This window comes from Porites lutea, chromosome 9 (genome assembly GCF_958299795.1).
Source record: "Porites lutea chromosome 9, jaPorLute2.1, whole genome shotgun sequence".
Taxonomy (NCBI): domain Eukaryota; kingdom Metazoa; phylum Cnidaria; class Anthozoa; order Scleractinia; family Poritidae; genus Porites; species Porites lutea.
The window spans coordinates 17,520,033-17,532,497 of NC_133209.1; the positions used below are offsets into that span (position 1 = coordinate 17,520,033).

Here is a 12,465-nt window from a genome sequence, read left to right on the forward strand (position 1 = left end):
ACCTTACCACGTAATCCTCATGATGTATATAATAATGTCTGAAACTTTCATTCAGATTCATTGACTGCAACACCTTGAAATTTCAAGACGAACCTAGCCTACGAACCAGCCAAAAATCCGCGTTACGATATTCACTGTTTTGACGTTATGCAAATGTTTCCAAATTAATGCCCACCATACATACCTCCACGGCTAATACATTTCGATGTGAACATTACCAATGTTTTACATTCAAAATATGCAATAAAAGTCATACTAAAATGTACTAGCCATGGAGGCATGCATGGTGGTGAGAAAACAGGTTAGTTTTCGGGATCACAATTAAGAAAATACACCAAAATTTCCATGCATCGAAATATGATATTAAGCAGCCTTCTGATGCTACTTAAGATTAATTTGAGTCATTTAGAACTTTTTTATTGAACAATTGATCACGACTATTGAAAATATAAGGTTTGAAATATATTTATGTTTTACTTGAATTAAAACATACAGAATTTTTTACTTCTCACAGGGGGTTTTTGTTAAACACCACACTTTAAGTTCCTGGTGTCAGTTTTTCTCTTCTGCTACTTCTGGGCATGGATAAGGTTAAATTAAAGCTTTTGCTCCTTACAGGAACCAAAATGGAAAACCACTAAAAAAAAATTAAACGTGTCTTTTGTGAAATCCTAAGAAACAAATAGCACCATACAACAGTTCTACCAGAGAGGTTTCATTGAATGGTAACAACACAGGATTTCATCTCAAGTTTCAAAAGTTAGGACTACATACTAAATAATAGTGCCATGTGAAAGAACTGCTGAAGAGGTTTAACTTGAATGGTAACACTATAAGATTTCATCCACAGTCTCGAAAGTTAGGGCTACATACCAAGCACATAGGACCATGTGAAAGTACTGCTAAAGAGGTTTAATTTGAATGGTGACAAGACAGGACTCCACCTACTAAAAAGATGGTGAGAAATGACATGATGTGATCAACATGCCAGGAGCACGAGAACTAGAAAAAATCTGAGTCCACGACAGGAATTGAATTTATGACCTTTTTGACACGGGTCAGATGCTCTAACGACTGAGCTAGGAAGGACTCTTGGCGAGCTGGGTAAAACACAATCGTCTTGTGTGTAATAAATAAAGATGGGAAATTTAAAGCTCGGTGAAAAAATGAGAAATTATGTGATCAACATGCCACGAGCACGGGATAGAGAAACCTTGTATATAGTCCAGCTACGTCACGAGCCCTTCGTAGTTCAGTGGTGAGAGCATCAGACCGGTTGGTCCAATTTCTGTCAGGGACTCAGATTTTTTTCTCTGTCCCGTGCTCGTGACATGTTGATCACATCATTTCTCATTTCTTCACCGAGCTTAAAATCTATCGTCTTTCTAAAAATTTTTTATTTAAAAAGTTGGTGTTTCTGTTGGTTGGTTTTTTTTTTCCTTTTTTGGTATTGTTCAGTGTCTTTTCGGTCTTTTGTATTACGTCAGAGCCAATAACGACAAAGGACTGACACTCGAGACGTCACCTTTTCAAACTCTTTTTTCGGTGGTGGTAATTAGGGTTAACAAAGAGATCCACAAAACAAGCAGCATGAGTTGATTTCTTTACCACAGAGTAGGCTCAATTGACCTTATTCCAGAATAGGAAGACATAGAACGATTCGAAATATCTGTTCGTTTGACCTCCTATTCCAGTTCCGGGAGAAGTGGAATACATTCTCGACACTCCGCTTCAGGGAGCAAAAAGCTTGGAATGAAACGGAATAATGGAGTCATTTTGCTGGCGTTGCGGCTCGTGTGTAACAAGAAAGAAAATGAGAGACATCGTAGGTGAAAATAGACGACATCCAAAGTAGAAAAACGAGACACTCTGCAGAAAAGGTTACCACTGGAGGCACATTAGAGACCTCAGTTTCAGTAGATTCGAGGAAGAGGACGAGGACAAAGACGAGGGCGAAGACGACTGCGAGAACGAGATTTAACTTTAACTTTTTCGCGTATTCTAAAAAAACATCAGCATTTGTGCTTGAAATTCTTGTTAATAAAGTGCATCCCGAATAATCAAATTTTTCAACCAGTGGCGGATACAGGTAAAGAAACAAAAGAGCGACTAATGACCCTTATATGTTTACAAATGAGGATAATAATAATTACAATAACTGACACCGACCTTTAGGTAGTGAACTTGTGTCCATTTTCTGGAGCAGATTTGTCCGAACTGCACGACAGTGTGAGGCCTAACAGCATCTGACTGACCTGTGCTCTTCTCGATTGCTTCAGCGGTAGTAAGAGCTGTAAAGGATTACAGAAAAGTGGATAGAGCGATTTTCGTATGGCGTTGAAAAATGGTTTCGGTAAGTGTTCGTTATTGGTTTTATCAGCCAATGGATGAAAAGATCAAAACATGTTCTCTTCGTTGTCCCGCCAAAGAAAACCCTAATATGGAGAAGGCATTGTTCGATTGGCCAATCGTGTTGCAGTATGACGTCAAAGCGAAGTATCGGTTGATTTCTAGAAAGTTCTCGGTTGTGTCCGTTCGATTAACCAATCAAATCGCTATATTTCCGTTCGTTTGTTGTTTCTGTTTAGTTCGCGCGTTTTCATTTCAAGGTCATACGGAAATCGCTGTAGTGAAAATAATGTGTCATGCGTACAGTGAATGAGAAGGTAACGAGGCGGACAGAGTGGTTAGAGCGCTGCAATTATAATCCAGAGGCCCAGAGTTCCAGTCAGAAAACAAATATCGGTCTTGAATTTCTCCACACGTTGAAAACGAAAAACAATATGTCTCAGGATTAATAGTAGTAGCTAGCGAGCTGGGAGGAGGGGGAGTTGGATGAGTCGCACACGCTCTTATACATCTGTTCCATTGTGACTAGTCTGTGTCCAGCGCCCTTTCCCTCAAACAAAATCGGGGAGAAAGCCTCTCCTGCCAATTTTGTTTGAGTGAAGGGGACGGCATAGGACGGCTGAACAAAGGCTACATAGTGACCAACTGTGCATTGTAACTTATTCACAGCGAAGCGCAAAAAAAAGCTAACGTTCCTATTTTTTATCACATAACAATTCATGCAGACGCCCTCGCGGGTTAACTTGTAGTAAAAAAAGCACGTGACACTTCTACAAAAAGACTAGCAACACGATCCAAGGATAAACATTGTTCTCACCTGTAGGTGGTTTAACCACTTTGGGGCTGCAAAAATGACAAATAAAAATAACAAATTCAGTTGTCTGTAAAGTCTTTCACCTCAAAGTGAAGAAAGGTACTCATATAAAATGACGCTGAGAAATTCATGCGACTTCGTTTATTCTCTTTCCTGGTTACCCACTTCGGTCGTCCGCAACAGGTAGTGGAGTCCAAGAGGAATTCAAAACCAATATCCCTGCAACCTGTCCGGGCATTATATACCCCTGGGAAATGTCGCCCGCTGCAACCCGACCTTTTAACATTGCACACAAGGGTAGAGGTGGTAATTACGAAAGGGTTTAGAAGAGTCACGAGTATTCAAACAGACCATAGTTAGGGGTTAGAAAACCCGGCAAACATCAAAGTTGAAAACAATGGTGCTGTAGGTTAAGCTGGAAGCTCCCTGACCGTGCACAATCCTTTTTTTTCTCTTTACTACAAATTATGACTGAATAAATTAATGCAATGTTCCTATTGGTCAGTAAGTTCAAAATGATAGGAATGCTATTGAACGTTGTGCACAGTCAGGTCCAAAAAAGCTAACAAAAACATATAACAAAGGATTTTCCAGCCATTCCACTTTAATTACTGTACTTATTCCATTAACCTCCCTGGGCGCTTATTAAATTTTTGGACCTTTAGAGTGGGCGCTTATTCGAGGTGAGCGCTTATTCGAGACTGGGCGCTTATTAAATTCTCACCATTTTCAGCAAGTGTAGTATGTTTATTTTGCAACAAAACGATAAATGGTAATAACAAAACGCGAAGATGTAACAAAGCAAGGTTTCTGTAAACTACTCTGAAGAAAACTCCGTCTTCGGGAAAGTTTCTTATTAGTACTTATTCAATTTCAATCTCATTGTCACTCAGGTGGGTGGGGTGGGGGTGGGCGCTTATTCGAGGCTGAGCGCTTATTAACTTTTCTGCCTTTTGGATGGACGCTTATTCAAGGTGGGCGCTAATTCGAGGTTGGGCGCTTATTCGAATAAATACGGTAACTATGAACGGACTCAGATTATAGCGGGGCTCCCACGCGCGCGAAGCGCGCTTGGGACAGAGCCCCATACCCATAGATTATGGTCAACCTCTTTTCCTTTGGTTGTCACGTGATTGACCGAGCGTACGTACGTACGTACGTACGCGTCTACGGATTGTACGGGTGGGGTAGGGGAGACTATCAAAAGGAAGGGAGGGGTGTCTCAGGCGTGTCTTGCCAAGTCCACATCTTTTACATTGGACATTCACAATATGGTCAATTGACAGCTGTCAAAACAGGATAGCCACTGACCAGTATCCCATGACCATATCGCGGGCTCAACTCATTGAGGTGACGTGATTTATTTGGAAGCTGTCCGCTGACCAGTTAATTACTTTACTAGATTGCGATCAATGCTCAGTCTCATACTTTCTAGCTAGTTTGGGATCGGAGCACAGGAAAACTGATACACGTCAATGTTGTGATCCATTGACAGCTGTCAAAACAAGGTATCCGCTGACCAGTATCACTTGACTATATCGCGGGCTCAGGTGTCGACCCATCGAGGCCAAGTGTTTTTTTGAAGTTATCCGCTGACAAGGTACTGGTTTTCAAATGATCGCAGGCTCAAGTTTAATTTTTTTTTAAATTCATATGAAATATGTTGTGTTTATGTGCCGCACAATTAAAATTTTGATTTCAAACTGACCTCGGACGCGAAAATTCAGCCAGCTGCTACAGGCAGGGAAGACAGTTTCTTTTGGCTTTTCTCGCCATGTTCACGCGTTGGTCACGCTCTATGTCCAATTTTTATGCTCTGATTGGTCAAAATTTGACAGATGAGTTCATGCGGAAAATTTATGCAGCATCTTGAATCGTGTTTACTTTGACAGCTGAAGCTGACAGAGTTTTGTGTCAACTTGTGATGTTTTTAACTTTCTTTTTCCACTGGATGTACAAAATGAAATTCAGCTGCTATCAGGAGTCTTCTGTTATTCATGGCCAGTTTGTTTATTGGGTTTTTGATTGAGTCAAAGTCGGAAATCCGATTTCGGATAGCATCGTTTTCGTTTTCATCTTGCTTAATGCGTAAGAGGGTTGCAAAGTCTGAAGCGATACTGGCGTTACTTGATACCTTTCAGGAGCTGCATCTCGAGTGGTAAGCCTAAGTAATTATTGTATTTGATGTTTGTTTTTTATTCCTAATTTAATGAAGTCGAGCGTAGTTGATGCGGCTATTTTGTTTACGCACTTTTGTAATATTTGAGACAATGATCTGACCGAGTATCAGGTTTGTTATAAGCTTACAGATCTTTAAAAAGCCTTTAGACATTTTCTCACCGCAAATAGAAAGAAAACGTTTCAAAGAATATTTAGTTATAATTCTGGCTGTAAAAGAAAGGTTTGAGCGGTTTTCTTGCCTCGAGTTCGTCTTTGAAAAAAGCAAACACCGGGAAGCCGGCTTAAAACATAAACTTCAGCTTTAAGCTCGAAGACTCAGGATTTTTAGAGACACTTTAATACTTGTCTTCCTGAATGAAAATTGTCGTCTCTGTATAAGTTGTACAGAATTATATTTGTTTTATTGACTGTTAGTACTCTCTCTTGTAATTTCAATCGTTGTGCCGATTGTTTTCAGTCGTTCAGTAAACAACGCTTCCCGGAGTACTCAAAATGCCGCGCGTTAAACCGTTTTAAAATAAAAAATAAACATAATAGATTCTTTATTATGTTGGAGCGTAACTCTGTTAATGTTCGTTCAAATACTCGCCACTGCTAGCACTGTAAAAGTCAGAACCGGCTGGCCGTATAGATGATTTTGAAAATTTTTTCAACGGTTTACGGCTAAAGTCCACGCGTGCTTCGATCGTCCTGAAGAGCAATTTGTATCGCAATATTGTGAAATACTGCATTCTGTTTTCCGGGGTCTGTATGATAAAAACAGTGCCTCATAGTACTGTTTCACCTAAGATGTGATGTATAAATGATATAAAAGGTTGGTTTACACGCACCCAGATTTGTTGGCAAGATTTTGTAAAATAAACTTGTCGAACGCAAAAAATTCGGCCGGAATGTTTTTTCCAGGCCTAATTAATCTACTGTGATCAAGAGCCAACTCGATGTGAGATTTGGTTCACTCTTGGGCTGTTTGCAAATTATTTTTTGTAAAATCACTTAGCCTTTCCCTGAAAAGTCACACGAATGTGCTCTAAAGTTAACTGAATTGTGGAATACAAGTTTATTGTTTGATTTAAATTATAAATTTATTAATGGGAGCCTCGCTTTTAGCCCTGGCTAAATCTATATATTATACTTGACAGCTCCTAGTTCCTTTACTATTAACCCTTTAAGCCCCAAGAGTGACCAACATCAATTTTCTCCTAACAATATCGATACATACTCAAGAGGGAAGATAAGGTGAATTTATGAAATGATTACCTAAGGAAAAATATTTTGATCTCAAACAAATTTTCTAAACTAATTCTCTAAGGGAATGTATACAGATCAGTCTAAAGAATTTGTATGTCGATATTGGGGCTTAAGGCGTTAACGTTTTAAGCCTACCGCAGAAATTTAAGGTTGTCGTCACACTCCTTGATTTCAAACAAAAGACATCTGTATCTGAGAGTCTGTCTCATTTCACGATAAAATCTGTCTTTGTCCTTGGACCACTGGACAAGAAAACACAAAAATTAGGATCATCATCACTACGTACAAGCCCACGGGTACCCTGCGAGCAGTGGTTTCATCAGACCAGACGCTACCCTAGGAAGGGAGAGAAACCACTGCGAGCAACCGTTTGCTTTTTCATCGAGCATGCGCGCCCACGTGACGCCTACGTCAAAACGTAAAATGACATCACATTTCCTGTTTTGCAAGAAAAAATAGGGACTTTCAAAAAAAAAAAACAATAGGTTCCCAATTTAGCTTTTTAAGGAGAACCTGAACAAGCAACAACGAAATTTTATTTGTCTTTCTGAGCCTGGATATGGTCCCTATAGGAATTCAACTCCACTTTGGTTTGACCACATTTCACAAAGCAGGTACGAATAATCGCGATAAAGACTGAAAGAGCCTAACGTTACAGCAGGCTCGCGTTTAGGAAGCAGACAAAAACGTTAGGAAATGTGCGAGAGCATTAACTTAATTTTAAACAAGTTTTACCTTTTCAAAGTCAATTTATTCGTCTGTGGCGCTGGACGGCGGCTCGATCAAAGAAGCAAACAGTTGCTTGCAGTGGTTTCTTACCCTTCGCAGCGTAGCGTCCGGCCTTAACAAACCACTGCTCGCAGGGTAGTCCACGGGGGTACTTGTAATAATTGACAATACGGGGTGTCTTCGCCCAAATGGGGTACCACAAAAATTCCGAAAATAAGCCCCGGGGCTTATATTTTTCAAAGGCCCTTTTTGAGGGGCTTATTTTTGGAGGGGCTTGTCTACGGAGGGAAATTTGCGTTCCAAAATCGATTGGGCTAGCCTTATAGTTGAAAGTAAATTAACGGTTTTTGCTTTGTTTTACTTTGTATTTGAGGGCAATTTTCCTAGTACAAGCCCCCGGAGGGTTTATATTTGGAAGGGCGATTTAAAGGTGGGTTTTTGAGTTACCGGTTTAGGGGGCTTATATTTGGAGGGGCTTATACATGGAGAAGCTTATTTTCGGAATTTTACGGTACCTTTTTTAGGCCCTGGGGCCTGTTTCTCGAAAGGCCCGGTAACTTATCGGGCCCGAAGGCAAGTTTTAAAATCAAAACCTGTTGAACTGTAGCACAGTTCCTCGCTCACAAACCAGTCAGTTTTGCTTTGTTAACTGATAGTTTCATCGTATCATTTTCAAAATTACTGAAACTTTTATCTTCAATGAAAAGACGGCACACATAAAACAGCTTAACGGGCCCGAAAAGGACTTTCGAGAAACAGGCCCCAAGTCTATAAAAAGGGGGAAGTTTACTAGTTGAAGTGTATAACGGGTTAGGTCTGTTTAAGGACGCAGATGGGGTCACAGATGCATTTTATGGCTGTGAAAAAGTCGAAGAAACTTTCTGGTTTGTGATTTATTCAAATTTAAAAGTCAGTACATTTTAGCAGTTAAAAGGGATGCAAAGTTTTTAACTAAGTAAGTGAAAGGGGTGCCATTTGTCAAAAGAAGGTATACGAAAGGGGCACCTTTTCTCTTAAGAAATGGTATACTAAAGGGTAAGAACTGGATCTCTCGGAGGAGTCCTTCCGTATAAAACTTCTTTGAGTAGCTCCCCCCGGGGCTCTAAACAACATGCGCAGTAAAGTATTCCTACAGGGGTTCCCTACGCATTTTCTGTATCGGTTAGCCTGCGAGCAAGTTCACCATTTAACAATGAGCTCTTTATCTGAAAATCGCGAGAAGGGAAGGGTCACGAATATGCAGCGAGCGAGGCGAGGCACGAGGGTGGGATAAGAGGGAGCTTTTAGCTTCACTCTTGCTAAAAGGTGTAAAAAAGGTAAAGGTCCTTATTTTACGCACAGGTAGCCCAGGCTCGAAATATGACCATCAGCACTGTTACGTACGTTCAGAATATAAGGATTTGTATGGAAGAAAAAAAACAATTGTTGATGTAGCCTACGAACGTAAAAGGATTTCAATAAAAGTCGGCTAACCTTACTTAAGTTGTGTGTTTCTTCTTTGCTGTGTGGTTTCCGAGCAGATTTATGCCCATTTAATGGGTTTTACTGGAACAGGTTTGTTCTCTCTAAATGGCCATAAATCGGCTCGGAAACCACACAGCAAAGAAGAAACACACAACTTAAGCAAGGTAAGCCGGTTTTGATTTAACTCCTTTTACATTAGTAGGCTACAGAAACAATTGGTTTTTTTTTCTCCCACACAAATCCTTCTGTTTTGATCGTTACGCAACAGAGCCGATGGTCACTTCTTTCGAGCTTAGGCCACCTGTGGTTTACGTCGGTAATTCGTAACAGTACTCATTAGACTGACAAACCTGAGGCCAACGGTGCGCTCATTCTGCCCCCAACCCCTCTCTCCATCAATGAATTGTTTTTCGGGTATTTTAAGCTACTTAAATCTACACGGAAAGGAACAAAGTCAAAACAGGGATGGGAGGTCACAACTAGGAACCTCACGCACCAACCGACCAAGGATTACCACAGTGCTGTTCGGCAGCACGTAACCTTCGATTCTCGCGACTTCCATATAGAGAGCTTGCTCGCAGGCTACAAGCCAGTTGGCCTACTGTTGCCAATGATCCTAATTAGTATATCAATATAGAAAGAACGCACTCACCCTCTCGGCTCTGGATTGGATCTTTTCCTCTATGAATGTCGCGAAACCCTCAGAGAGCCATTCTTCGCTCCAGTCCTTCGCGCCGACCAGCAGACCAAACCAGGCATGCGAGATCTCGTGAGCCAAACGTACCCTCATGCTAGCATCTTCGGAGAGAAGCGACTGGGACAGAAATGCCAGGTTGGGGCTGTAATTTCACAAAGGGAGAATAACAACGTAATTACATGACACAAAAGAGGAATAGGCCTTCACTAAACTCTCGGTAAACTACCTGGCGTGACTCTTGACTCAATAAATCCCCCGCGGTTTTAATTTTTATACGCGCACTCGACGATCCCTAATAGGCAGTCACTATACCGGACAGCGGGCACGGATAGCGGGCACCGGATTTCAGAAGCACCGGATAGCGGGCATGGAAACTATACCAGATAGGGCTTCTGTTCACACATAAGAACAATGATTTCCCTTCCCATAACTTTCAACGTCATTCTTTCTACGACTATTCAAAAACGTATTTTCCTTATTGCGATTTACAACCAGCCAAGACGGAAGTAATATTCAGGATTGAAGACTGGGATTTGGATCACCAAACCCTCCCACCCAGGCTAGTGGGGGATCCAGCTCTTCGGATGGGGGGGGGGGGGGGGGGGGGGGTGGAAGAGTCATTCCGACCCCGAGATGGGGGGGGGGGGTCCGGTCTCAAAAAAAATTTTTTGCTCTAAAAAATAAGGGGGAGCCGGGCCCCCGGGCCCCTTCCCTGGACCCGCCACTGCAACCGCTCCGGAACGATCTTCGATGTGAGTAAACGACTTGTTCCAGTTCTGTGCCGTTGCTCTTCATTCTATACCGGATATTGTGAACATAACCTAATGGAATTACGGTTATGGTTATGGTTATGGAATTATGGAAGAGTCATCCCGACCCCGAGATGGGGGGGGGGGTCCGGTCTCAAAAAAAATTTTTTGCTCTAAAAAATAAGGGGGAGCCGGGCCCCCGGGCCCCTTCCCTGGACCCGCCACTGCAACCGCTCCGGAACGATCTTCGATGTGAGTAAACGACTTGTTCCAGTTCTGTGCCGTTGCTCTTCATTCTATACCGGATATTGTGAACATAACCTAATGGAATTACGGTTATGGTTATGGTTATGGAATTATGGAAGAGTCATCCCGACCCCGAGATGGGGGGGGGGGTCCGGTCTCAAAAAAAATTTTTTGCTCTAAAAAATAAGGGGGAGCCGGGCCCCCGGGCCCCTTCCCTGGACCCGCCACTGCAACCGCTCCGGAACGATCTTCGATGTGAGTAAACGACTTGTTCCAGTTCTGTGCCGTTGCTCTTCATTCTATACCGGATATTGTGAACATAACCTAATGGAATTATGATAAGCAGTTTTGCACTAGTAACTAAAACTACCTTTTTAAACCCATGCAGGCAAAGCACTTGGGTAAAATTAACATGTCCAAGCGTCTAAACGGATAGGGTCCCAACAGTTCGCAAGCAGCTTCCACAAACTTAGGTGCGTAACCTAGCAACTCGTCAGCTGCCCTCTCAATCACGCTGGGAGGCGCAAACATACGACACGTGACCGGTAAGCTAGGATTGTCGCCATTTTTGGTGACAGCAAGTCTGGACGGTCGACATTCCCACCATCCTGCTGCCACAGCCAGTGTTGAACAGGGCAGCGGAGTTTCCATCTCATACATATAGGTTACTGTGAAGCCAAAAACAAACAAACAAACAAGTCAAGAACATGGGCGTAAAAGTGACAAAAACCGTGCAATTTGTTTGCAACATTACTGCAAAACGAGTTGAAAAGAAATGTTGCGCGTGTTACCACTTACGTTCAATCCTGTCTTGCAACAAATCACGTTACGATACAGGAACGATGTCAAACTATTTGCTTTCTTTTTGAAAAGCTAAAATGTGTCTTTGCTTCAATTACATTACAAAAATAGTGATTCAGATTTGTTATATTTAGGCATTGAAATAGGCTCGATTACCAGCCGCTGTTCGGGAAAATGAGCCCGCACTCTGAGGATCAAGACCGGACCCGGGAGACGGCGGAAATCGAGCCTAGCATTGAAACTGTTTCCTATTGTCTGTTAGAGCGATTTTCGTATGACCTTGAAAATGGTTTCGGTAAGTGTTCGTTATTTGTTTTATCAGCCAATGGATGAAAAGATCAAAACATGGCCTCTTCGTTTTCTCGCCAAAGAAAACCCTAATATGGAGTAGGCATTGTTCGATTGGCCAATCGCGTTGTAGTATGACGTCAAAGCAAAGTATGGGATGGTTTCTAGAAAGTTCTCGGGCATGAAGTTTTTTCACCCGAGTGCTCGCTTAACCAATAAAAAGCCACCCGCGTTTGTATGTGTTCAATAAACCAATCAAATCGCTCTTTTTCTGTTTGTTTGTTGTTTCTATATTGTTCGCGCGTTTTTAGTTCAAGGTCATACGAAAATCGCTCTAATTGACCTAAACAGCGATATCCTCGTGACAAAGCCCCTTTAATACGTTTACAAAATCTGAAACGTCGATCATTTATTGGAGAAATATAATTACAGAAGCGTGTGTTGCGATGAATTCATAAATGCAGTAGCGTGTGTAGTGATCAATTCATAAATACAGAAAAGCGTGCGGTGATCAATTCCCTTACCTTGACCGTCTTTTGCAGCAGTTATGCCGACGAGTTCGTTACCACTCATCAACACAACACAACCTTCAGGGACGTGAATGGACGCCTGCCACGTTGACATGGCAAGCGGAGGCTCTTGACACGGCATCAGTGATCGGTTGTTGATGTAGGCACCAGGAGAGTACACACATGGTCTAGCACAACAGAACGACAGGATCGATCAAGAAATTAGCCTGCCTGCAGACGTATTCTATTTCGAGCACGCAGGCTATCAGAAATGAAACTAACAAAGATAAAACTATTCACACGTTGTTGCCTTTGGTACTTGTTTGGGATCAATTTAGGTTTCCGGGAAACTACCCACTTATCCCTCCCCTAAGCCAACATTATCACTTA

At 42.0% G+C, this 12,465-nt stretch overlaps 1 protein-coding gene across 1 annotated transcript in view; it reads right to left on the bottom strand.

Moving 5' to 3' along the window:
- Positions 1–12,465, bottom strand: part of LOC140948745 (uncharacterized) — a 76,447-nt gene that overhangs the window by 48,475 nt on the left and 15,507 nt on the right. Inside the window, exons 10-15 of the mRNA XM_073398011.1 lie at positions 12,091–12,263; positions 10,848–11,145; positions 9,438–9,624; positions 6,728–6,834; positions 3,167–3,192; positions 2,170–2,291 (exon numbers count right to left, since the gene is read on the bottom strand). Coding sequence (XP_073254112.1) covers positions 2,170–2,291; positions 3,167–3,192; positions 6,728–6,834; positions 9,438–9,624; positions 10,848–11,145; positions 12,091–12,263 — 913 coding nt within the window. The remainder of the gene's footprint in view (positions 1–2,169; positions 2,292–3,166; positions 3,193–6,727; positions 6,835–9,437; positions 9,625–10,847; positions 11,146–12,090; positions 12,264–12,465) is intronic.